We start from the raw sequence: 27,482 nt of genomic DNA on the forward strand, positions 1-27,482 counted from the left end.
TTTCCTGGAGATGTCAAAACAACAATTGAATTCCAATAATTCTTCCAGAACTTTTTAGGGGACACATAAATTTGGTATTATTGTATATATATTTTTTAAAGCACAAAATCAAGCTACAGCTTGTGTCGCACACGTGTTACATTTATCAATTGTAAATAATTGTTACCATATAAAATTCGTGTATATAAATATTTCGCTTGCGTATATAAAATAATTGTTGCATTGTAAAATTAGCACTAAGATCGTTTGTCATGGTTGCGTTTTGATTCCGAAGCTTAACAATAAACATGGAAGTGTGGAAGCACGATTTAAATACGAATAAAACGACGCAGGTTAGATATGGATTGCAGATTCATAGCAGCACCCAAAAGTGCTGGTGCTCGCTTAAAAACTAGATATGTGGTTAAAAGGGTGGTGAGTTCGACGATAAAAACGATATAAACGAATGTAAGAGCCACTCGGAATTTGCACTGATTTTGGGGGCCAGTTATCCATCCTTAGCTGGCCCCCGGATAGGCACTACGAAATTTCGGAACAGCAACGCGGTCCTTGGTTATTGCACGTTGTCATTTGAGTGATGGATCCAATCTGAGGACCAAGCAGCAGGCCTACTTGTTGCCGCTGCTCTCGTTGCTCTCCTTGATGCGCTCCTCGCGGATCCGCTTGAACGCCTCCGTCTTGACAAAGTCCACGGAGTTGTAGACCACGCTGCTGGGCACTGGAGCCCGGGCTCCACCCGCATCCACGCCCGCCAGCCGCATGCCACTGGCCCCGTTTCCGCCCTGCGAGTAGAGGTTGCCCACGCTCATGCTGGAGCGATTCAGCAGCGGCGGCTTGTTGGTGACATCCAGGTCAAAGTACTGCAGCTTGTGCTCCGCCTGCGCCGGCGGCTGTTGCTTGGGAGCAGCCGGTCCCGCCAAGCTCATCATGGCAGCCGCCGCCGAGGCGGTGCGCTGGTGCTGCACCGACATGCTGCCGGGGCTGTTGGGATGCTGGCGCTGCTGCTGGCGGGGCATGGTGCTGGTCTGGTGGAAGAAGGAGGCTGCTGCCGACGAATGGACGTCCGTTTCATGCGGCAGCACCATTGAGAGGGGGGCTCCCGAGGAGCGACGCGTTGCCGGCGACATGGTGGCCGAGGTCCCCAGCTTTCAATAAATAAATAAGGTATTTAATAAGATTTATACATTTAAAAAGTCCTGTCTTTAGCTCACCTTATAGGCGTTCGGTTTACACTTCCTGTCCACGCTGGGTGGACCGATCGACTGCTGAAGCTGGGCTGCTCCCAGCTTACTGGTCACGTGCTCCACGCCCACCGGGGGGCTTGGCCGGAAACTCCTCCGGCGGCTTGTCCTCCACGGCAGGCAGTCCGCCCGACACCTTCGGCTTCAGCTTGCGATTAACAGGAGGGCAGTCTGCCGGCTCCATGAAGTCGTACCGGAAGACATTGCCCTCCATCTTCGTGGGGGCCGCATTCGTGTAACAGTGCCGTGGCAAAGTGCGGGCAGTGGTCGGCGACGAGGCAGCTGGCTGCGCACCGCCAGTCTGGCCGGGATTCCCAGCAGTCAGGGCGGCAGCCACTGCCCCCAAGTCGCCTGCCATGAGATTCGGTGTGGATGCTGCAATCGGATTGGAGTTGTGCGGACTGGTCACGGGTCGCTCGCCCAGCTGGCTCATATTGTAGTACGGCAGCTGGTGGGAGCGTGGAATGTCGTAGCTCTCCTCGATGAACGCCGAGTTGGCATTCCGACGGGCCACAATGGCCGGAGAAGTGTTTTCCGTGTCCGACAGCTGCGGCAGATCGCGGGAGATCCTGGAGGCAAACCAAATTGCATTTAGTTTCGGTTCAAACTCACATCCGTCTCACTCCCAACTCACTTTTCGTTCTCCTTGAAGTCCAGAATGAGATTGTTTTTGTTCTTCAGCACCTTGGCCAGCTTCTCCAGCGTTCGTGGGTCACCAGCCTCTGCCAGAGACGCTGCTCCCGCCAACTTTGAGTTCTTCTCGGCCGCCGGCAGTCCGGGTCCAGTTTCGTCGGGCATTTTGGAGAATCGCTGCGAGTAGGTCACCACAAACGACTCGTTCTCAATGGAACTGTCCGAGGGTCGGGTGCTTCGATCTGTGGATAAACTTGAATTAGTAATAGTTCTCTTGCAAGCGTGGTCGTTAGGCGAGCACTTACCCACATTCTCTCGCAGGGGCAGCGGATGAGCCCACTCGTCGTCGTCGGTGAAAACGCTCTCCGAATCGGAATCAGATCGCTGTTTGCTAGCGTTGGCATTGGCCAGTTGTTGCTGGAAGGTAAATACAACATAATAGAGCCAAATTCGTGTTAACTTAGCTGCTTCTTCAACTAACCAGACTCAAATTCGTGATCTTGGGGGAGTACGACTGATCGTTGGTCAGGTTCAGACCGATGTTGTTATGACTGCGCGGCGTGTCGTAGAACTTGGGGTCCAAGTTGTTCAACGGCGTGGTGGGGTTGTTTGGTATGGCCACATCTGCTCCTCCGGGAGGCGCGCTGCCGGGCAGGAATCTCGGGCTGCCCGAGAAGCACTCGCTTATGGCAATGTAGGGTCCGGAGGCGGTGCTCAGGGCGGGCGAGGCCTGCACGCTGCTGTGTTGCTTCTCAGCCGCCTCCGCCAGGGTTTGCTGTGTGAGCACCAAGTGCTCCGGCAGCTTCCGCACCACTCCGTTGGCGCTGACCGCCATACGGGCGGCCTGCTGCAGCTGCTGCTGCTGCTCGGCGGCTGCTGCTGCCGCCTGGGCCTGGATCAGAGCACTGTGGTTCAGATACAAGGCAGTGGCCGGCGACGGAGGCGGTTGCTGTTGGGCTGCCGACAGGAGATCCTGCTGGTCGAAGTTGGCGTCGCAGAGCATTGTCTCACGGTTGCTGTACTCCGTGTTGACGTACACCGAGTCCGAGTTGTTGTTGCCCGCACTGGAAGGCAGCGGCTGCTGCTCAATGACCGCCGGTCGTCGCATTGGGGCCGCTCCTACTTGGGCCGCCGTGGTTCCGGCCGAGGAGTGCAGCGAAGTGGTGGTCGTGTTCTGGGTGGAGTTGCTCAGCCCGCCACTGGAGCTTGTGTGCTGGGTGCGGTTCTCGTCTGTGTTTCACAAGGAAAGGCATACGTGAGAAGGGGAGTTCCTCAGAGCAGCGGTTCGAGGTTCGGGGGACTCACCTGAGCTTACCGCTCCTAGGGGCAGCTCGTTCGACTGCTTGGTGTCGTGCAGATGGCACACTTGGCAGATGCAGTTCACCCAGTCGCGCATGTCCGCCTCTGTTTCGGCCGCCAGGTAGTAGGTGCGCTTGGGCGTCTTGATGTCAAACATGTACTGGAACTTCTGCTTGCGATTCTCCAGTCGCAGGCCGCAGTCCACCTGCTCGCACTGATCCAAATCGATGACGCCCTTCAGCTTGCGGCAGTTGTGGTCGGTGTAGTATTCGAGGCAGAACTGCTCGGGTATCTCGCCCTGCTTTAAAGTGAACCAGCGACGCCGCCAACGCTACAAAGGTACAATGTGAAAACAAGAGTTAGAGTTCAATCGAGAAGAATAATTAAGACGAAAATAAATGAGTAGTATTGGGAGTCTAAGATGTAAATATGATGACTAACTAACTAAATTAGTCATATGGGCAATGTAATGGGTTTTTAAAGGAATTTAAAAAAAAATCCTAACACAAACTAGAGTTTCCTGTTTTCTTAATAACAAAGAATCCTTGTTTATAAAAACAATTTGACTCAAGTTCACAATGTTCTTTTTCGTTTTTAAAACTGTTTGAGATTAAGTACATATAAAACAACACTCGTATCGGGTGTAAGACCATATCTTACAATACTCAAGTTGATAGAGCTGAAAATAATGTTCTTCACGAGTCTGTTGATATTTCTGTTGTAAATTAAGATACCCTTGTTGACTGACTGTGGATGTGATATGGGGGTGCAGCAGTCCACTTACAACCCGGCTGATCAGCTGAACGACTGACTATATCAACATTAAATGGTGGTGAGTAAGCGGGTGATGAAGCCAACGTCAAAGTCGACTGAGACAGCGGAACCGCTGTTTTTCCGCGAATCATAATATTTTGCATTAACGTTTTCTTGGCTAATCAGCAGACACACACACACAGATACAAATATGAGCACCCCACGCCCACGTTACCGTTAAATGATTGCCCAAACAGCTGGGTGGTTCGGGACCCCGCTGAAAACTCCAACCGATAATGGATGCTTTTTTGGACTGTATAATATCACGCTTAATTAAATTATAAACAATAAACATAATGCCGCACACAAGCCACAAATTTGCACCCCGAGGCGCTGGAATTACGCAGCTTATTTTCTTGAGGCATCATTATAGTTTGTTTATACAATAGAGCTCAAAACGCTAGCAACAAATTTTCAAGTTGTTGCATTATAAATAGTTTGTATACTTCTTATTTTCTTAGATTCTTTCGTAGGCAAGATCTGACAGTGTGTACACTAGTGACTTTTTTTTGACGGTCATTGTTTGTTCAAACGAAAACAAACAAAAGCAGTACAGTAAAACCATTAATAGGGTTTGCTGTAACTTAAAAGTGCTGTAATGGACACCTTTTTGATCAACGGTTTGGGTGTTCCGGGAATTGTCGTACCCTCTATATACATATAGTGGTTTCAAATGTACACACAAGAAGTGATCGCGTGATTTACATACATATACATATATTAAACTTTTAAAAAATTGGTGGTGATTTGTTAAAACTTAAAAAACTCAAAACTAAACCTGGTTTTATATAGATATTTTTTGTTAAAGGTACGTGGGTATCCTTCTTTATAAGACGGTTTACACCAGAACACGCACGCATCCCTATCACAGACAACAAAAACAACTACAAGAAGCTGAAGAGACAAGTGCGTCATTGTTTGTGTGGCTCCCGTCGTTTGGTGGTGTGTTTTTTGTGCTGGATCCGATCAGGCTTATCGCCCTTATATATTACAACAAGCTACATATGCACATAAAAAACATACATGTAGGAATACGTGGCAAATAAATTTGATTAAGCGCAACAGTTGGCGGTAATTTAATACCCGAACGGCTCCCTAAAGTAAACATTAAAGGAAAATTAATTAAGCGTAAATTTAGACCAGCGCCAAAAAACAAAACACGTTCCCACGCCATAAGCAAACATAAACAGAAAGAGAGTGGGAGAGGGAAAGGCGGAGAAAGAGAAGGTGCGGACAAAGAGAGAAAAGCGAGAAAATGCAGAGGAAGCCATCGTAAATTCATTCACAATTTGCAATTTCTGCTGCGGTTTTCAGCTCGTTTGCATTCCAATCAACTGGAATCGCAATCCTCGGCTTTATAATGAATTAAATTATACCACAAACAACAACAGCAAGCAAACACACACGCACACAGTAAAGTAGGCACCTACACAAGCTTAGCGTAATTGTAAAAAAATGCCACTTCCATTATCCGTCGCTTTTTTTCCTATTTTCCGTGACTCAATCGATGGGCACAGATTACGGTAATTCTCTTCCGGCCTTTACTTTACCGTTGGTTACTTGCTGTGTTCACATTTCACAAAACACTCGAGTTTTCTGGTTGATTTTTTGGTTTTTGATTTAAGCTGGGTTTCTTAAGGAATATTCCTTCGGACTGGTGGGGCATAATTTCATGGGGTGAATTTACTTTTTAAGGGCTCCCAACAGAAAACTTACTGCTCGCCAAATGCGCTTTGTGGGCGGCGACTTAATTAGCCAGCCTTCGTAGAAAGTGCGATCCATATTTTCAGCGACCGACGGAAATTACTTTGATTTATTTCACTCCGCGCATACCAACTAGAGATGACAAGCAGTCGATAGATAAATCGATAGTACTGATTATTTTGAAAGCTGTTCACCAACGATTGTTAGATTTCTATTCTATTATATTCTTTGCCTTAAAAAATTGTATTATAACTAAAACCGTTAGTGCGGCTTATTCAGATTCGGTAAAGAGAGCTCTTCAACCGTAACATTTTCCCCGAATAAGAATTTGAAGCGAAATGAGATAAATGGTTTATTTCCTAACAAAGCTTATTCTTTGCTATTTATTTAAAAGTATTAAGAAGATTCTACAAATCCTAATCGTAGGGGGAATTCCCCTATTCGATAGATGGGAATTGTAGTTCACAATAGTATCGATACGTTTGTGGGACCGTTTGTTGGCAGAGATGAATTAATACTAACAAGAAAGGAAGCTAGCTTCGGCAAGCCGAAGCTTATATACCCTTGCAGTCATCAAATATTTCGAACACAAAGGCTTTTCTATTAATTGTTCATATTTTTGACTATTGTTCATATGTCAGCTATATGATATAGTCGTCCGATTTTGATGAAATTTTATTTGTTATTCAAGGGTCGTTAGAAAACTATATTCCAAAAATCATGATTTGCTGATGAGAAATAACGATGTTATCATTTTATTTCCGTTAATTCTATATAGATTTTTCGATCTTTCCAATGGCAGCTATATGATATAGTTGTCCGATTTTCATGAAATTTTTTTTATGAACCAAGGCTAGTTAAAAAACTTGATACTCAAAAAATCATAGTCGTGTGATGAAAAACAATGACGTTATCAATTAATTTCCATTAATTCTATATATATTTTTTGATCTCTCCTATGGCAGCTATATGATAGAGTTATCCGATTTCGATAAAATTTAACACGAAATTCAATAGTACCTAGAAAACGCCATGTGGAAGAAATCAAGTCGATTTCAATCTCTTGCATGGGAGCTATCCGATATAGTCGGCCGATCCGGCCCGTTCCGACTTATATACTGCGTGCAATAACTACACATCTTTTGGGAAAGTTTCAGCAAGATAGCTTTAAAACTGAGAGACTAGTTTAGGCAGAAACGGACAGGAGGACAGACGGACAGACGGACAGACGGACAGACAGACAGACGGACAGACGTACAGACGTATTTCGACTCAGATCGTGATGCTGATCAAGAATATATATACTTTATGGGGTCTGAGGTGTCTCCTTCACTGCGTTGCAAACTTCTGGCCAAAATTATAATACCCTTTGCTCTGCAAGGGTATAAAAACTTCAAAAGCGTCAATAAAATTATTTTTTATTTGTTTATAAACAATTATTTGCTTCCAATATTATTCAGTAAAAGAGTTTTAATAAATTTTCAAAATTCATTATTTACTTCCATTGTTCTGACCTCTGCTAATCATCTTTACAGCTTTCTAAAGATGGATTAATAAGGATTCCATTTATGCTGGCCTAATCTTATCATTTTCTAATCCAAACAATTAATAACATTTAATTGTTTTAATAAAAAAGTTAAAAAAAATAATTTGTGGATAATTGTTAATTATTATTCAGAACTGATATTTATTCTGATTTTAGTTAATCATCTTTACACCTTACCAAAAAGGATAGATTTGGATTCCGTTTCTGCTTTTCTCATCTAATCAACTTTAAATCCAAACAATTAATAGTTCTCTATTTTAATAAAACTAAATTGTTTTAATTATTAAAGTTACAATGACTAATTTGTTTTGTCAAGTTTATATATGCTTGAAATCGACATGAGATTTGTTCTGACCTCTGTTTACGTCTTACAGATTAACAAAGATGGATTCTTTTAGATTCCATTTATGCTGACCTAATCTTATCAATTTCAAATCCAAACAATTAATAGTTCTCTGATTTAATAACATTAAATTGTTTTGAATAAAAAAGTTACATCGACTTCTGAGATTTGTTTAGACCTCTGTTTATCATCTCTACAGCTTAACAAATATGGATTGGATTAGATTCCATTTATGATGACCAAATCCTTCCAACTTTAAATCCAAACAATTAATTGTTGTTATTGAACAAGTTGCATTGACAAATTTGTTTCGTTTTATCACCAGTGCATATGCATGAAATACATTTTTTTAATTCAAATTTGATCCCCAGAAAAGGCACTAAAGTTTCCACCTCACAATTTTTAAAATGCAGTTGTGGATAATTTTTTACAAATACGTTTTATTCCGCCGTGTCACTTGTATGCCGACAACACACAGATTTTCCATATAGAATAGCATTTTCTCCCAGAGCGCCGCACAGCAGAGCACGGCTACTGCCCAGACCTCAGGCGGAACCTGCCCCACGCCGGAACGATCCTGCTGCAACCAGAGCTTATTTGTCCTTGCTGTCGCCCTTGCCACCACGGATCCTACCGGTACGACGGGCAGCGATGAGACCGACCTTGCGACCGGCGGAGGTGCCTCGCTTGACGGTGGACGCCTTACCAATATGCTGGTGGTTACCACCTCCGTGAGGATGCTCCACGGGGTTCATGGCCACACCACGCACCTTAGGCCAGCTGTTGCGCTTCACCTTGTACTTGTGGTAGGCACGACCGGCCTTCAGGATGGGCTTGTCGATACGACCGCCGCCGGCGACGATGCCGACCATGGCGCGGTTGGCCGAGGGCACGACCTTCTTGGCGCCCGAGGGCAGCTTGACACGGGTCTTCTTGGTGTCCTGGTTGTGGGCGATCACGGTGGCGTAGTTACCGGAGGTGCGCGCCAGCCGGCCGCGGTCACCGGTCTTCTCCTCCAGGTTGCAGATGATGGTTCCCTCAGGCATCTGGCTCAGGGGCATCACGTTGCCGATCTGGAGGGTCGCCTTGCGGCCGCAGTACACGAACTGGCCGGTGTGCATGCCCTCGGGGGCGATGAACAGCTCCTTGCGGATCTTGTAGCGGTAGGGGTCGCGGAAGTGCACGACGGCCAGGGGAGCGCCACGGCCGGGATCGTGGATGATGTCCTGGAAATACCAAAGAGTTAGTTATAGTTGAACAATGGCCAATCAGGATAAGTATCAGATAGTAAAACTGGTTCCTATAAGCTTGTAACTGCTGGAGAATGTTTATTTAAAGTGGTCCTTTATGACCTTAAGAGCAGCAGTACTTGCAAGGCAATATTAGTAACTTGAAAAGTTTCCAATAAACTTCTTCAATATATTTTTATACCCTTGCAGAGCAAAGGGTATTATAATTTTGGCCAGAAGTTTGCAACGCAGTGAAGGAGACACCTCAGACCCCATAAAGTATATATATTCTTGATCAGCATCACGATCTGAGTCGAAATACGTCTGTACGTCTGTCCGTCTGTCTGTCTGTCCGTCTGTCCGTCTGTCCTCCTGTCCGTTTCTGCCTAAACTAGTCTCTCAGTTTTAAAGCTATATTGCTGAAACTTTCCCAAAAGATGTGTAGTTATTGCACGCAGTATATAAGTCGGAACGAGCCGGATCGGCCGACTATATCGGATAGCTCCCATACAAGAGGTCAAAAAAATAAAGGATAAAAAATTATTACGCCGTTGTTTTTGATCAGATCGACTTGAATTCTTCAAGATGGCGTTTTCTAACGGTTATTAAATTTCGGATTAAATTTTATCAAAATCGAATAACCCTATCATATAGCTGCCATAGGAAAGATCTAAAAATATATATAGAAATAATGGCAAAATAATCATAACGTTGTTGTTTTTATTCCACGAGCATGATTTTTACAACATCTACTTTATGAACTACCCTTGAACCGAGAAAAAAATTTCATCAAAATCGGACGACTATATCATATAGCTGCCATATGAACAATAGTCGAAAATATGGAAAATTAATAGAAAAGTCGTCATAGCTTCGGTGTTGTTAGCCTTTATGTATTTTGTTCGATATGTTTGATGACTGCAAGGGTATATAAGCTTCGGCTTGCCGAAGCTAGCTTCCTTTCTTGTTTGATAATATTTTAATTGGTAAATAACAAAAATGTTGTCAAAGAAACTTTTCAACTGAATGTCCAAATATTGTTATTGATGGTTTTCTAATCAGGATTACCAGATATTGAATGTAGTATTAGTCATATCGACAAATCCATTAAAAATGCAACAAGTTTAGAGTTTCTATATCCACTTTAAGCAAGCTCCACTGTTCCGGCTTATCGAAATCCTTTTTGCAGAACTCACCTTGACGACTCCGCGGATGTATCCAGATCGCTCGGCAAAGTCCAGGGAACGCAGCTTGGCGGCTCCCTTGCGCTTCTTCACGTGCGCCTTGAACACGGAACCAGCGCCCTTACGCTGTGCACGAATAACGCGACCCATTGCACTGCATCGGAAAAAGTTGGGTTAGCTTGAATATCAGTCAAATGTTTCAGGGCATCTTTATGGTTTTCGCTAAAACTTCGACCTCGGCAGCTGCCGGCCTGATTACAACGCATATTTTGCGAGTTTTAGCGGGTTCCCACTGCCTTACTTACAAGTTTAAACGGTTTTAGAACGACGCGACAAACCACTCCGTTCAACGCAATTTTGGAAAGAAAGAGCAAAAAGAAACCACGTTGCTCAGAGATAGGGGTGGGAGAGGGCTCGATAGTACCGACTTACACATCTGGCAACACCAAAAGTATCGAATAAACATTGCAACTAGGGTCATCTCTAATAATTCGACAACAATGCCAATTGGACTTTCTGGCAGGAGATGCCAACCGAAAAGTAGAAATCGATAACATTTCTTTTCTACCAGCAGTGAATTTAAAAACACTTTAAAAATTATGTTTATTTATATTTATTAATTGGTTGTCCCTTCTCTTAAACTTATTTCACACTCTTACAAGGCTGTACTGCTTATATTTCAAACATTCACTCAAACATTTAAAAGTTTTGTTTCAAATGTTCTGCTTTGGATGTACAAGTCACGAGCATGGATAAACATGGATCAGAAAATCGACTTTCGACTTAATTTAGATTTTAGGGGCACAACGTTTGTTTTTTTCATTCGAATAAAAAGTGGCAAAGTTGTGTTATATGAATTTGATGTTTTATGGAATTCATAAGCCATCAGAAACTTAAAAAATGTTACATGGAAGTATGTAAAAAGAAAGCAAGTTTCTCCAAAATAAAAATTCGATGGAAAACTTAAACTTAAAACTTACCAGTTAAAAATCGGGAAAAATGAGCAGAGGTTTTGGTCCACCTTTTTGCAAGTGGTGACCCTAAAATCTAAAAGCACTATCAAATTTAATGAAGTTGTAACGTTATTTCTGTTAGCGTTGTATTTAACAGTCTGGGCTATCGGAGGCGCCAACCATAACATGCTTCGTCGATGAAAATGATTGGCCGGCAAATTTAGGAAAGAGCAGCAACACTGTTTATGATAATTTGAAAGAAGAGACACGGTTACACTTTGAAGTCAGTTTCAAAAGAAAAAAGAAAACGACGGTCGAGATTTTTCGCGTCGCGGAGGAACGCAACTCTGATTTTCACAGAAGCGAAGGAAATTGAACAAGTCTGCTGTTCGTGCGATGCAAAAGCGATAGGCGCCCCATCGCTGTGCGTGAAGAGTGCGTAAGGTGGAGATCCGGGAAATTCGCAAATCCTGCGCGAAAACGGGACGAAAAAGCGAGTGGCAGATTTTTCTGTCTACCTACACAAACACATATACGTTGCTGCGCTGGTGTGGGTGTGTTGGCTGGTCCATCGGAGCGCCGCAAACGAAAAATTAATTTGTGAAGTGTAAAAAAGCAGTTAAATAAATAAATGTTTTTTAAAAAAGATTTTTAAAAGTGATGGGGAATTAAAAAGAGCCGCGCCCCGTTTGCCAAACGTTAACTGACACTCACACAAACACTCGGTCAAAAACACACACACTCGCAGAGGGAGAGAGAAAGAGAGATAGAGAGAGAGAAGAAGAGCGGAGAAGCAAAAAGAGAAAAGTTGTATGACAGCAACAAATAGTTTGTTAATTGCACGGGTTTTTTACTGCTTAAAGTAAATACGATTAAAGTCCAAATCTAATCCTTCAGTTTGCTCTCCACTCCTTTTTTCGAACTCTTGTTTTCCCTGCCCCTTCGCCGTTTCATTTGCATTTCTTCTCTCTCCACCTCTCTTCCCCCTCCTGCGTGCGAAGAAGCAGCAGCAGCAATTCTCCAGATCCAGAAGAACAACAAAAAATAGCAAATCAAAATGGCGCACCAGCAGCAACAACAACTGGCTCCATCGGTCAACTGTTCACTGGACGATATCGATCTGACGGCCCTAAAAGTGAGTCTATTGCGGTTGGCTTTCAGCTTATCGCAAATAGAGCCCCCGAAAATAGAGACCCAAATATTGTTACCCACTCCCCGTCTGAATTCATTAACACGCCTCTACCGATTAACGGGAAACTAACAGCCCCCCTTGAATCTCCCAGGTGTGGTCGTTTACACTCCAATTTCCGTTTATAATTTGTATAAACAAAGTTAATAAGGGACATAAATGTATTCGTCTTAATGGTTGAACGTATGGGTTCCTTACATTTCTTACATAGATAGTTTATTTATGCAGTACTTTTTTTAATCAATCTTACTTTATAATTGTTAATTCCAAACGTCGTTAATGATAACTCATATAAAATATATCATATATGTATAAAGAATTATTTCTTAGCGAAAAATTTGTATCAAAAATATTAACTTCAAACGCTATAAGCTTGAAGACATAAACTCAATGCTTGCAGCTCAGTCCGGTAAAAGAAATTCAAACAATCAATCCATCGCAACCAAAAACCAAAACAAAAAATTTAAATTCGCCCTTGTAATAAATATTTAAGCCTTACGATTCTTATTACCCCTTTGTAGAGAAATTTGTTCCATAAATACCCCAGAATATCTTATACAACACGACTCCATTGGCCTTTACAGTCGTCAAACCCTTGAAGGTTTCCCCCACACATTTATGCAAATTGTTTAAAAGTACAACAAAAGCGAAAATTTTCTTTGTGTTCGTTTTTTTTCGCACTTTGTCATGGCAACCAGAAAAAGGCTCCCTTTTCCTTGCATTTTTATCCGCCCCCTTAAAGCAATCACAATAATAATCGAGTTGATAAATGCATATTGGCATTTCGATTTCATTGCCTGATAGAAAACCACCCAACTTAGTACCCACCCTGTGCTTTTTGTGTGTGTGTGTGTGGTGGTGTGCGCAACTTTTGACCGGCCGGTGTCATCTTCTCCGCTTTGCCAAGCTATTTTTTGTTTCGCTTTTCGTTTCTCAATGAATTTGTCGAGTCTTAACCCCCTTTTGGCCGCCTTGCCCCCCGCCTGCCTCCCTTTCGCCCGCACGCACTGCCGCATGCGTTTGTTGCCTTTCTCTTTCACCAAACACTCACCACTCTCACCACTCTCGGTGGCGGAACTCACCACGCCCGCCGGCCCCACGTTCGGCGCCCTCTCTTTTGCGCACCCACCGAAAGTTCAGATTCGCACGAGAGTGTGTGTGAGTGTCCGTTTGTTGACTCTGCCTGGAAGTGGGGTGCGGCGGGGGGTGGAGGGGTGATGGGCGGTGGGGTGGTGGTGGTGCTTGGGTCGTCGCCTCGCTGCTTCGGCATGTGCGCCGCTGTGTTTGTGAGTGTGCTGCAAACAGATGAGGTCAAAGTAATAGGCTTTAATGGAGAGCTAAACCCAAAAATCCTTTGCAACATGCATGTAGATAATTTGGGATATCTCTATTTAAATGCTTTTTTCGACCTTTTCTGACAAAATGTCCTGTTCGAAGAATCGAAGTATCCATAATGGGAGCAGCTGTAATCTTAACCAATTAAAATTGGTTGCTTCTGTAAACAGATTTAAGCCCCGATTCCCTTAGGTGATAAATGCCTTCTCATGAAACGTATTTTTACCTCAAAGTTGAAGCCCATTGACTCATACTTCTGATTAAAAGCACCGCCTCAGTTTACAAGCTACTTACAAGATGGGGAATTAGAGCCGTTCTGCCCGCAAGTGCTATTATTTTGGCCCCAACTGTGCATTCGTGTGTGTTTATGAAAAATTGTTCATAGTCGATGCAGAGCGACGAAGACGAGACAAAAACGAGACAAGAATGAAAATTGTTTAGTTTACTTTATTAAAAGGCGGCAGGCAGAAGCGAGCAGAGCAACACCATCATGCGTGCTTTTGTATCTATGTGAGCCACATGTATCTGTATCTGAGTCCGCATTTGTGTCTGTGCTGCAGCAGACGGCTTGAAGATGGCGATAATGTGGATCCAAATCGTAATGATGATGAAAACGATGATTAAGATGGAGCACACACTGGCTGCCAAGGAAAACGACGACGAACCCAAAGCAAAATCAGCAAAAATGGCAGCAGGCATGAGAATATGAATTGTGTGTCTTGTTTGAAGTGTTGTTTTTATTTTTGTTATTTCTGTTTGGCCTTCTCCTTTCGATGAGGGGGCGTTAAAGAAAAGAAGGCGTGGGCGGCCCCCGTCTGCATGTCTGCCATATCCAGCTGACCTGTCTGTGCGTGGCTTTTAAAGGTCATTAAACACAATGGGCAACAGAGAGATGCGAGCGAGCGAGCGAGCGAGCTGGGGAATGTCCCGAAATAGAAAACGAGAAAAGGTCAGAGTCCTTAAAGCTTTGCTTCTTTCCCTCGCAACGGGCAGGTTTTATTTTATGAGGCTTCCGTTCTGGTTTTTCTCCGTCCGATAACAACTGCGTTCCCCACGTCAGATAAGATACCGCAAACTGCATTCATCAGCACAAATTTCATTAATTGTTTCTGGTTTTTCGACTCCTCTTTATTTGTATTTAGTGCAGTTCTTTTTTTATTCTCCTCTGATAAGCATTCAAACGCGGGTTTGCCTTTATTTTGGTGTAGCTCCGTCTTTGACTGCTTTTTTACATGTGCACTGGAAAAAAAAAGAAATGTGCTTGGCAAAGAGGCGTAAACAATTTTTCAATTTCACTCCTAAAGAACAAAATATCCAATCTCTCGAAAATTTGTAAGTGGTCCCTCAGCTGTGGCGAAATATTTAAAATAAGAATTAAAGTATAAAATTAGAGTCCCTGTTTTCCCGCAGTGTTTGTTTATTTTAATCAACATTTATTGCATTTCGTTAGCTGCGATAAAAACGTGTTCGCCCACATTTGTTCGGTTTCCATGTGTCCGTCTGTGCTGCAATTTGCGTCGAAGGAAACGGCGGCGAAGAGTGGAAAAAAATCCACACATGTTTCAGTTTTTGTGGGTTAAATCAACAATGGCCCCGGGAAAACACTTTTTATAGAGCTCGGGAAGAGGCATCTCTACCCTATCGAGTGTGCTTATGAAGGCGAATTTCCCAGCGTATTGGGAAATCTATATTTTCCATGTGGAACTGTGGAAATCGGTCGCGGAGTTATCAGCTGTAATCAAAGTTAGGTTCATTTTCTGATACCTAAAATTTAGGTAAATGGGTTTTGTGACGTCAGCGGAATGCATTCCTAATTGAATCGGCCACGCGACCCACAAATAATATAAGACTGAAAAGCATAGTTGAGATCACTGACAAAAAGTTGGACGAGCGATAAAGATTTCAATTTAAAAACTTAAGATAAAATAAGAAAATATTTCTGTGTTGAACAAAATTGTTACATTTTTTAAACTATATTTTCATGTTGTTGAATCTACCTTTTTAAATATGTTTTTCTTAGTGCAGCCACTGAATCTGCATAAGCCAGCCCGCTGAATTGCATGGGCGTCCTAATATGCAGTCAGTCCTGTTTTTAGCCACTCTCCTGCTCTTTGCATTTTTCGCTGCTAACTGGGCCAAGCCTTTTTGAAGAGGGAAGGGGCCAAGTGGCAGGGGACGGAGTTCTGCGCTTTTAGACAAACAAAACAAAACAAAACAACACAGCACAACACAAAAATTCCAGTTTGCCAGGCCAAGCAAACTGTAATAATGAAGCAACTAACCGAAGAGACAGACGGCGACAAACCTATAGTGGTAAACCCATACCGAAGATCAGTTCATAGACTGCATAAAAAAGAAAAGCTTTCTTTATTTCAATGAGGATTTGCTAATCTTGACATAGACTAAGTATCATATTTTCCTATATCACAAATAAGGCTCCGAATCTGTGTTCAATCCCAGCAGACTTCACTGTGCCGCCAGCGTCTGCGTTGGTCCGCGACTCGCTCTTTCGGCCTCCAACGGGTTGTTTAGTTTTAGTTTTAGTTGTACCCGTTTGGACAAATACAAAAACAAACAGCGGAGCAGCAGCAACAACTATGATACATTGGGGCTGGAGAGGAAAGGCAAACAAAAGGAGGAGGGGGAAGGGGGTAGGTAGCAGGGGGACACATGTGGCGGCAGCTGGACAATTTCCAAGGAGAGCGGCAGGAATGAACCGCAGTAACAAGCAAATCCGAACCAGCCTGTTTTGCCTGCTGTTAACTGATAACTGTAACCGAATCTGCACATGGAGAAAAACCGACGAATAATGGTTGCTCAGTTTTAGTTGGTTTCCATAAAAATACGAATATAAATTGGCTCCCCAGCGGGGTGTATTTTCCCGCCGTGTACGATCGCTGACCACCAGCGTCTAGAACTTTTTCTAACGGCTACCTGCCCCAGGTATTTCCCCTTCCCCTCCCAAAATCCACTCTCCAACCGCACTGCTCACTTTGCTTTTGCCTTGCTTAACATGTCAACGCTAATGAGTCATGGAGTGGTTCCAGCGGATACTTTTCTCTCGGTTTCCTCTGCCGTTTTTCCCCCTCAGTGAGTTCGTTTTTCGTGAATTTTTAATTGATTTTTACAACGTGAAGTAATCAGCCGTAAATAGCAGTAATTGCCGCCGCACTCCCAGCGAATTCCCTTTGTCTTTGGGTTCCTCTCTCTCTGTTCGGCTTTCCTATGCCTTTCCCTTTATCGCATGTGTCTGACACACTTTTCGGGTCTTCGAGTGGTATAAAAAGGGCTGGGGGAGCAGCCATAAATCTACTTAAAGCGGCTTCCACAGTTCTTTAGTTTTCCCGCCACCGCCACCGCCTCTCTTAGATTTTCCCTATTTGTTTATTTCGTGGGTTTTACTTTACTTTTGCTATACTTTTTTTTTGGCTGTTGACTTTTTGTCTTTTGGTCTATAATTCCTATAGCTTAAGGAGCTTCCACCCTGAGAACAAAATCGTGGGGAAACTGCACTCTTGGGGTGGAAAACTGCAGTTGGTTCGATGGGGATTAACGTCGCATAAAGCTGACAACGTATGATACTCCATAAATCATTCGCTCGATTATTTCTATACGGATTTCCTGGTACCATTCTCCTGTCAATTATATATGGATTTTCCTGGGGCGTGTCCCTTGTGTGAACCAAATTTGTAAGACTTCAATCAACCTTCTTTCGAGTTCGTCGCTAAACTTGTCGTGGAACTTTTGCCTCGACTGAATTTGGAGCACTAGGTGCACTTTACTAACTTCTTCTACTCACCTTTTCTTGTGGGACGTCAATTGAATTTTGCACTGAAAATATTCTTTGACTAAATAATAAAAACACAACCCAACAGCTTTGTAAATATCTACTTCATTGCATGCCTGCGGGCATTAGATTTAATGATATTAACTTGGTTTTCTATGATAATAGGCAAACCGATACCACAATAATTGATCCAGAAATAGCTCTATACGAAAAAGCCCACTAAGTCAATATTTATTGAGCACTATTTCGTTATGTGCGCCTCGTGGCTCTTAACCCCCAACCTCTTTCGAAGCTTTGAGCGTCAGTTGAGGTTGTCAAAAAAGTCAGTTTTTGTAGTTCTTTTAATTGGCATTTGCCTTACCTGTCGTTCTGGACGTCTTTGTAATCCCCGATCTCCCCTTCCCCCCGCAACCTGTGCTCCAATAAAAATAGAAAGCATTGTCGGACTAGCTCCCTCTTTTTTTAGTTTCGTGTCACGCCGTGTCACGAGTTGCGTGTCAATGAACTCGCATGCAATTTGTATGGCTTTTGGGACCGAGAACAACACGGGCATGGGCATGGAGTGGGATATGGGACGATTGACGGAGGACGGAGGACGGAGGACGGAGGACGGAGGAAGGGGGGATGGGAATGGGAATCCGAATCGGAATTTGGAAATCGAGGATTTTTATTTTTAAAGCAGTGCCTCTCCTTATTTGTATTGTTATGCCTTAATAATTTGTTTACAAACAACAAAAGCAAAGACGAAACGCTGTCTTGTTTCGTGTTTAAAGGTTGTTTAAGTTTAAGTGGTACGGGTTGCCTTGAGAGGGGTTCTTTGTTTGCCAGCTCGGCAGCTGGCGAAAAGGATTATTTGGGCGTTTCCACACATTGATTTTCCCTGGCTCATCTCTCACGCTCTCCACTTTTCTCTTTCAGGATCCGGCTGGCATCTTTGAGCTCATCGAAGTTGTGGGCAATGGCACCTACGGTCAGGTCTACAAGGTAAGCGAATGTTTATGTTTCCATACTCCTATACTTATTAGCTGTAAATAACTTGGCATTTTTTGCTGCTATTTTCGTGCTTAGGTTTTGCTCGTGCAAAGTTTTTACTGCTTTCTTTTCATAAGCAAATTTTCGCGGAGAGCAATGATCTCAGCCTTTGCTTCTGAGAGTCACTTAGTCTCTTTATAATTAGCAATCGCTAGAGTTTATGCTTGACTGCGCCTCGCTTTAGTTTGCAGTGTGTTTTTCTCGAAATACGAAATGTATCTGAGTATCTGAGTATCTGTATCCACTGGGTGACGCCTCATCTTGCGTCTTGTTCTGGTCGCTTTAATTAGTTTGTGTCCGCTATGTTGTCTAATAACTTAAAGCGGCGAACAAAACAAAAAATGACTACAAGCCAAAACAAAAATGCCGAGAACGGATTCTTCTCACACATTAACACATTTTCTGGCTTTTCGCCTGCAGGGTAATTGTAATAGTAGGAATAATAAAAAAAGAAAACAGGCAAGGGTTTACTTGGAAAACCGAAGCTTCCACACCCTTACTTGACTAGCAATGGTTTTTTATTATATTCTTAAATCTTGTAAACAAAAAATGAAAATTTAAACCGCAATACTTTTTTTTGTTTAATAAGTCTTCGAAGTATTTGCAATAGTTTCATAGTTCTGGTAGTTATACCCTCTATAAGGGTATGGGAACAACAGGAACGAGTGCCACAGTCATCATCATAATCACACAGCTAAACAATGCCTTGACTTTGTGCTTGTATTTAAATTATAAGTTTAAAATGTATCTGCAAGATACAACTATGCTGCAGCGGCGGCGGTACAAAAATAGACATTGCTTTTGTAAATTACCGTTAGCTGTTGGAAAAATCAGAAAAACGGAAAAAGTGTGGCATGCGCCGCTTGGGAGGCCAACGGCAAGTTGTTGTTGTGCTTGGGCGTTCATATTGTTGTTGTTGTTGTTGCTGCTGCCGTTGTTGCTGCTGTTGCATGTTGCTGGTGCACTTTGTGGGGGTCGCCGCCGGCAGCTTTGTGATGAATGCAACCAAATTGAGTTGCCGCCGCTGCTGGATTTGCCTCAAGTTGTTGTTTATCGCCTCTGCAGATCCTAAAGTATTTTTATACCCTTGAAGTGGGTAATTTGATTTGGGAATTGGGCTTGAAAATTCATCGAAAGGAGTAATTCCGACGCGATAAATTTATACTGCATTTGATAAAAATTTAAAGCCAAATTCAGAGTAGAGCGATCTTGCTTTTAATGTCCAATCAATATTTGAAGTAACTTCCATATTACCCAATTTGTTTTTAACTTGAATAAACCATAAAGCTCTAATTTACACGACAGTGTTTTTAGCAAGCTTATCAATACTTAATATTCGATTTGTGCTGTGATTAAGCAGGGTTAAAATATCTGAACAATGAGTAATCAAGTCCGTGGATTTCCATTTGCAACTCTAGAGCTGGTTGCGCACGACAATTCAAAGTAACCTAAGTGATTTGATTTCCATATTTATTTCTATTCAATTTCTCGGAATGACCAGCTCTTTTACGTTGCCCTTATAAGGTTGTCCAGGTGGATTAAGCTCTATCGGTTACACCATTTCATGAAATTGTGCTGTCAATCAGCTTTCGAAAATATCTTTAATTTCACATTATTATGAACTGAAATTTAGCCAAAGAAATGCCTGTCAAATTCGCCCACACAATTCACAATGCTAGGGCTTACATCAATTTTGCAGATCGAACTCAATACACTTGGAAAAAAGTATTTAACAAGTTCTTCAGTTCTTATTCATATAGTGACTGCGCAGTAAAATATTTTTATTAAACAAAAGGCTTATCTAAACGATCTTGTTAGTAAGTACAAACTAGTTGCAAATGATCACACAAGATATTTTCCTTGTCTTCTTCATGCAATTACTCATTCCTTTGTTTTCTGTGTGTGTCCGCAGTTCTTTAAAAACTTGTTAACTCAACTCAGCGGCGACTACTTCGGCACTTAAGTAGTTCATTATTCCGCAGTGGCCGAGCATCTGTGTGAAATTAGCATGAGTAATGCCCCCGAACGTTCTGTGTATCTCGATGTGATTCCGTATCTGTATCCGTATCTGTAAATGTATCTGCATGTGACTAGATCGCGAACGCACTCTAAAAAGTAAAAAGTAACGGATGCGGAGTCACCCGGTGTCCATCCACTTGCTCGTTTACTGTCTCATTCCGTTGGCATTTATTTGGCTGTGGCTTTAGCCGACTTTTCGCCGATTGACTGACTGGCCAACCGGTTTACATTCGCTTTGGTTATTGAGCCGCGACTCGAGAGCCACCTTTTTGGCCCCAGCAGCTTATCAAACGTCACAGTTGCGTTGACCAATTTCTGCCATTTGGCCCGCCTGGTTAATCATAATTTCGTTTTGGCCAGGCTCTTTTCGTTTTGGGTATTTCGCACTGCGATCGATGCGAATTCCAGTCAGTGACGATCTCCGGCGTGACTTAACTCCGCTTCTGGGAATCTTTTCGCTAAGCTCCTTTGATTTATGATTGCATGTTCTCCCCCGCCCTGTTTATTTTAATTTCTGCTGCTCGCTTTCGTGTTTGTTTTGTTTAGGGCACTTCCGTTTTATTGATAACTTGATATTGGCACCAACTGCGCTGTTTGCCTTTGCCTTTGTCGCACTTAATAAGCTGGCCAAACTGTCGTCGGTGAGTCAGAAGTGCTGAAGTGGGGGGGGGAGTGGTGGAAGGGGAGGCTCCATTAGCCACATGCGGTTCCAGCGAACACGTACAAGTGCAACGTTTTAACGGCTTTGCGCCGTGTGCACTGATTTTTGGTAGTGGGGGTGTGCTACTGAAATGAGAAGTCCGACTTTAAACGTGGTCAGCTGGAAATTGTGAGCAGCGGCCAGATGGCAAAGTTCAGACAAAGAAACTCGCAAAGTTGGATAAGTTTAGAAATGCGAAAGCAACTTACTTCCAACATCGCTGACTGAAATGTTTCCAGTTTCGCACAGGTAAATGTGGAAAAGTTTGTTCTTCTAGTTCTGCTCATGCAAAGTCCAAACAAAATTTTTAATTTGTTTGCTAACAAGTATAAGCTGAGCACAATGTTGTGTATTTCAATCTGGAGGAATACGTCATGTTTCCAAATATGCATTTAAGAGTCATTCGTGATCTGGGTAGCCGATATACAGACATGTGTACATAAGCGTGTTGGCTGCCAAACAAACAGTGAAACACAATTTCCGCAATGTTTATAAATGTTATTTTTGGGGCTTGGCTCCCGTTAGCTCCCCGCCCACGCAATAAAAACAGCGACAGCGGCCCACAGTTGTCGCATAATTAACATTTTCATAGCTGGGCGAACTTTGACCCAATTACGGGGAACTCGAGGAGGAAGCAGATGGACTGGGGACGTGGAGGAGGAGTTGGAGGAGGTGGAGGCGGGGCTTCGGCTGGAGACAGACAAGTGCAGACAACAAGATAAAATACATATTTATGAGCGAGACATGATAATAAAGCACGCAAGCAAATAAATGGGGAAAAAATAAAGCAACGGCGCAGGCGCAGCCAGGCAGAAAGAAGAAGAAGAAGCAGAAGCAGCAGTAGAAGAGGCAGAAACTGCAGTGCAGGGCAGTCAATAAAATAAAACACGACAAGACAAGCCGACATGCAAAATACATTAAAGCCAATAAACAAATCAAGCAGGAAGCAAAGCAAAAGCAAAAGCGAGCAATAGGAAGACTGGGCAACACAGAGAAGAAACCACACAATCTTCAATCTTCGGGGCATAAAAAATACTGCAATTAGTGCACGAGTACCCAAAAAAGCATAAAAGGCTCTCTCAATGTCACAGAGCTGAAAAGTGACGAAAAAAACTAATTATTACGCAAATAGTACGGGTAGGCTCCCAAAAGCAAAAGCATTTAACAAACTCGAGTCATTGACACACACGTTCCCAAAGTGCGTACACAGAAAGAAAAACATGCCACTTCTATTTTAGATGGATTATATTCTAATCAAAGCAGAATTGGCAACTTTTATCTTAGTAACCGTTATATAATATTCATGAGTGGGTTGTAAAGTGTGACCTTTACGAGTTTCAGATTAACTCCAATTTCTCTTAGTGTCTAGCAGTCTCCTTTCTCTTTCCCTGCTTAAAAATAATTTAAATGATTCTCCCTCTCTCTCCATCTTTCCCCATTCCCTGCATTTTCTGCGCTATTTCTCGCTCATTGTATTTTTAGAGGTTCACTAACTTTGCGTCTGCTCTGTTTTTGTTGCTTTTTGGTTTTCGGTTTTTCGGATTTCGGGCTTTCTGCTTCGCTTTGTTCGCTTAATTAAATCTCTAGCCCTGACACTTTTTCATTGACAAGGCAACCTGTGTGCTGCCCTCCCCCCCCCTCCCCCTCGCTTTTTGGCCAAAACAATAAATGGGATTTCGGGTTTACGTTTTCGAGTGTTTTTTGCAAAATGCGAAAATAAAAAGAAAAGGCATTTTGCTAGCCCAGCGATCCACGATGGGAAAGTCATCGAATCACGGTTGAGTTGGGGGCAACGAGGAGGGAGGGAGGGGTAGGTGGCTTATAGATACACATGTGTGGGCCACCAGTAACGACCTTGGGAAGTGGCCTCTTCTTCTTTATCGCCGGTGAGTTGGTGTCGAAGCTGCTAAGTTATGCATTTTATAATCTGTCTGCGTGGGTTGCGGTTTTTTCTTTTGTTTTTATTTTGTTTTTTTTTTAACAGCTTTTTTTGTTTTTTTTTTTTGGCTTGAATTATATATGCATGTTGGAAGTTGAAAATTTATCACTTTCGAAGGCGGCGTGTGAAATTTTTGTGGTCTGCCTTCTGCAACAAAGTGAAACCTCAAAAAAAAACTACGAAAAATAGGTTGATCAAAGGTCGGGTTTTTGGCGATTAGGAAAAGCATAACAAATGTTTATTTGCTGCCTCTTTGATTTGCTAATTGGTTCATTAAGAATACCAAGAAAAACCGATTAGGAAATATTTATAAATGTATTTTATAGAGTTCTATGGAACAGGGGAATCCATTCTCCAAATTGGTTTATCCAAGAAGCAATGATTCAACAAATTAAGCAAATGGCAATCGTTTTTTTGTATCTGCAAGATAGCAACTGAAACTGATATCTCTAAATCTAAATGTTTTATGCTAAAAGAGCAAGAGTGCGCTTTAAAACAACGAACCGAATCCGAGCTGTTTCAAAATGCTTTTTATTTGTGCTGATGGACAATTGACCCACTTTTCCCAATCAACCATGAGACCCATTCGACCAAATTACCGCCCACAAATCAGCAAATGAGATAACCCTCTTTATCTTTATGCTTGGCCATTATTCAGCAATTGGCAAAAGTATGCCTGTTTGCGTTGCCCACAAGGTTGGCTGGTTGGCTGTGGCAATAAGCAAATGTTTTAATATTTATGGTTTGGTTAAATATGCAAACATTTCGCTGATTACTCAGAGATCGCTTTATGGAATTCCGTGATTCCGCTGGCCACTTTGGGGCGTATTAGTTTTGTTTTCCCGTCTGTGTGGTTTTGTTTTGTTGCTGATGAACAATTAATTTATGGGAGAAAGTTGTGTTATTTTGCATGCATAATTTGCTGCAAGCAACAAAGAAAAGCCTTTGTCTTTTCCACCCAAGGGAGTTGAACTTATCTAACAGCCAGTAGCCTAGCTTCTTCCCCAGCTGCTGCTGGTGGACCCTTATCTGCATATTGACTTACAATGCCGCATGGGTGACATCGGAGCACACATATTATGGGTATATTGTCCCTTCCAATGTAATTGCGAACACAATCGGGGAAATGAGAATAAAAGTGAACCGGTTGACCCGCAGTCGGGTTGCGGTTGGTTTGGACCCCTTTCTTTTTTACTTGGACCTCCCTATCTTTCCGCTTAATTCATTTAATTTCCAATTACCGAAATGGGAAACGCATTTGACGGCTCTAGAGGGACACGCTCCCGCTCTCAATTAATTAGAATATAAGCCGGGAAGTAATAACACACATTAATACGTATACACACCCCTATGCGATGGGAACTTTCGAAGGAAACCGGAAATTGTTGACACGCAAAAGTGACGTCATTATCGCACAACACATTATTTTTATTGTGTTCTATATACTCGTACACCCATTCCTCCAGTCGGCGGCACATATGCCAAAATTATCTTTCGACACAATTTCGCTCGCTTATCTCCTGGCAAATAAACACTTTGGCTGTCAACAATGAAAATAGATTCAGTGACTCAATTTCAAGGTATATTCCGCTGATAAGACAATTTGCCCATGCAAAATGTTCCTTTGATGGTAATTGATTGCGGAATGGGGGAAAAATGGGTTAGCGTTTCATTTGCGTCTTTGCTCTCAGTTATGTAGCCTGTTATCAATTAGTAATCAAATTATCAATAAGTGGGCTATATTTGCTCTGAAAACCTCACGAGTTCTGCTTTTAAATTCGATTTACTCTCGGGTAACTTGTCTAGACGGCGGTTTGCCCTATCAATTTTTAAAGGGGAAATGCCAAAATCACATTTAGCCCGGGACTCTGGCTCCGAAAATAAGTGGCACATCAAACAACAAACTTTTGCTAACTGGGTTAACCAGGTGGAGGCCTCCACCTCCACCAGCAGCAATAGCAGCCTGGCAATAATACAAAATGGAAAGCTTTTCCAAACACTTTGAACTCGGCTTTCCTGGGCTCCACCACTCGAACTCACTCGCTCACTCAGACACACTCCTCTCCTGGCGGCTGGGAAAATTCAATTTAATGAAATGCAGCCAAGTGCTAAAAAGCCTGTTAAGTGGTTCAATGAAAGAGCGAGAGGAGAGGGACGGGGCGCGGGCTAAATGCAACTATTGGCCTGGCTAACCTTTGACCCACACCACCGACCCACCGCGAATGACTCTCGACAACGGCGGCGGCTGCGGCTGCGGCGGATGGAGAAACACTCCGAACGCCGACCAAATGTGAGCCACATTTCTGGAGATAAATTTAAACAGCATTTCGAGCACTATTGCTCCTTCAATTGCTCTTTTTATGAGCCAGCTGCAAGCACTCGCACGCCAAACGAGGAAAGCAAATGGATTTAGATAACTACAGGAGGGTATCCAAGATATTTGGGTACCCTAACTTGAGTATTACATTTTGAAGTAGAATGAATGTTAATATATTTTGATCAATACTACAAATATTTCTGAAGGTAATTATATCCGACATTCACTGGCTGTTTGACTATTCCAATCATAGGAGGGGTGTTCCTAAAAGTTTTTAAACTGCTCGCCGGGCAACACAACGAAAACTTTGATTGCCCGAGTTAATTAACGAAACTACAACAATTGGTAATTGATGAGCGCTAACCTTCCCCCTTTTCCTCCTCCGCTGGCCCCTTAACCCAATGACGGCCTGCCTAATCACCTTTCAAATGGAGTCTACAAATTTGCACACTGATCAGCGCAAAAACTGAAAAACAAATAAAAACTATGCTCGAGAGTTGCGTAAGTTGGCCAACGCAGCTGTGCTGCAGTGTGCAGTGGGTCTCCGAGCCGGAGGTTCCCAACTCTGTGGGCCAGTGGGGCAAACTGGAGGCTGTTGCCACTCGGTGGGCTTTCGGTATTGGCTTTTGGGTTGGTGGCTTACTTATGATGCCTTGCCCGACGCATCGCACGGGCGTGGTGCTCTGAGGTGCTGCGGTTTCTATCCGTATCGCAAGTGTTGTAATTGAATTGCTGCTGCGGCGTGTGGGAGCTCCGAGCTCCAAGATTCAGTTGGGCTGTTGCCACAATTAATGTGCCCACAAAGCTCAATGGCTCAATGGAAGGTGCCAGCAGCACAGCAGCACAGCAGCAGGGAAAAAGTGGCAGTACAATGCGGTTTGGTTTCCTTTCGGCTTTCGGTTACCCAATACCTCCGGCAGGTGGGAGGCTCCATCTCGAAGTCGACGTCTATGTCGATGGCGATGTCGGTGCGATTTGCATGGAAATGGGAGAAGTTGGACGGGAAACTCAGGAATGAATCTAGGGAAGTGAATGCGGTGCCATAAATTATTTCTCAACCTGCTGTAAACCTCCTAGATACATCTTTAATTCTTCTCTTAACCTCATAGCATTCACACATTAGCCCTTCACTTTGAGTCAGGTTTTCATGTGTGAGATCCCTCTTTATCGCTATGATCATTTCACCACTTCCTTTTTCTTCGATTCCTCCGCTAATCTTTTGGAATATTTCCATTTCCTCGTTCACTTTGCTTAGTGCATCGTATAGAACACAAGTTTATTAACGCCAGTGGAAATTGGGCCTTATCGCAAACAGAACTCAGCTCTTTCCAGCTAACTCAATCTCACTTTTCTCTCGTGTTTGGTGTATAAATATATATTCCTTTCTGCTCGTCGATTCGAGCGATTTGCGTGCCAAGTTGGCAGCTTGAAAAACATGTCCAAAAGTTGATCTTTTTGGACCATTTCACGAGTATAGGGGCGGCAGCACTTGACTGCATTTTTTGCCACTTATGCAACGTCAATTTCCGTCTTGCGTATTCGTTGTATATTTATTTTTGCCTCTTTTGTTATCAGCGAGCTGCAGACTGAAATCATATTTTTTCTGTCAGCGGCTGTTGTGAATTTTTCTTGCATTTTCCCTCTGGGGTTTTTGTCAACAGTTTTCACGCCTTGCATAGTTTTCGAGGGGAACTGCGGAGTTTTTAAAACAAGATATTGCAAGTGCTTTTATTACGTATACGTTTTACGATCTGGCATATACAATGCTGATGAGAACACTACTTTTTGCCTGATTATGCAGTTTTCGCTTTCGAAATGGCACTGATGCAGTTTAGGGGGATCCTTAGTTTCATTGCAGCCCACAATATGTAATTAAAAGATAAGAATTTTCTTATAAAATATTTATTTATTTGTGAGGGGAATTGCGAATGCGGATTCATGATTTAAAGATACAGAATAAATTTTATTTAAAGGCTTGAAATATGTGCTGACACAGGTCCACCCTAGCGCCCAAGTGTCTGTATATTTGAGGCATATCATCGGGTTGATTGTTTTATTGTTTGGGTTTCTTTTCACGCTTGATTTTATTTGCGCTGGTATCCGTGTTTGTGTTCGTATCTGTGAGTGTGACTGTGCCCGGTATCTGACAGATACTCGTGCTCGGTGTGGTAATCATAAACCATCTCTTGTGCATAGGTAGGCAAATCCAAACCCGAATC

General features: G+C 42.9%; 3 protein-coding genes across 8 annotated transcripts in view; 1 reads left to right on the forward strand and 2 right to left on the reverse strand.

The window, feature by feature from the left end:
* Positions 1–70: 70 nt before the first annotated feature.
* On the reverse strand, positions 71–5,837 carry LOC108099101 (protein daughter of sevenless). The gene is given in 8 exon segments (XM_017202421.1): positions 71–1,145; positions 1,212–1,319; positions 1,321–1,810; positions 1,876–2,116; positions 2,180–2,291; positions 2,356–3,104; positions 3,180–3,504; positions 5,703–5,837. Coding segments are annotated over 8 exon segments (2,628 nt in total). The 5' UTR covers positions 5,769–5,837; the 3' UTR covers positions 71–608.
* Positions 5,838–7,999: 2,162 nt separating this feature from the next.
* LOC108099208 (60S ribosomal protein L8) lies at positions 8,000–10,425 on the reverse strand. Its single transcript, XM_017202584.1, has 3 exons — positions 10,298–10,425; positions 10,005–10,146; positions 8,000–8,805 (listed from the first exon to the last, which is right to left on the reverse strand). Exons 2-3 carry the CDS (start codon positions 10,140–10,142, stop codon positions 8,173–8,175), a joined length of 771 nt encoding a protein of 256 aa, XP_017058073.1. The 5' UTR covers positions 10,143–10,146; positions 10,298–10,425; the 3' UTR covers positions 8,000–8,172.
* A 780-nt stretch (positions 10,426–11,205) lies between these two features.
* The window catches only part of LOC108099028 (serine/threonine-protein kinase mig-15), a 31,554-nt gene continuing 15,277 nt past the window's right edge, over positions 11,206–27,482 (forward strand). For 2 of the 6 annotated variants that reach the window (XM_043207848.1, XM_043207849.1), the window contains exons 1-2: positions 11,217–12,080; positions 18,175–18,240. In XM_043207848.1, the coding sequence (XP_043063783.1) occupies positions 12,003–12,080; positions 18,175–18,240 (144 nt within the window). In that variant the 5' untranslated portion in view covers positions 11,217–12,002. Of the gene's footprint in view, positions 12,081–18,174; positions 18,241–27,482 lie in introns of all 6 variants that reach the window. The other 4 variants (XM_043207851.1, XM_017202277.2, XM_043207847.1 and 1 more) reach the window with 4 other exon arrangements.

The sequence above is a fragment of the Drosophila ficusphila genome, unplaced genomic scaffold, assembly GCF_018152265.1.
Source record: "Drosophila ficusphila isolate 14025-0441.05 unplaced genomic scaffold, ASM1815226v1 contig_288, whole genome shotgun sequence".
NCBI lineage: Eukaryota > Metazoa > Arthropoda > Insecta > Diptera > Drosophilidae > Drosophila > Drosophila ficusphila.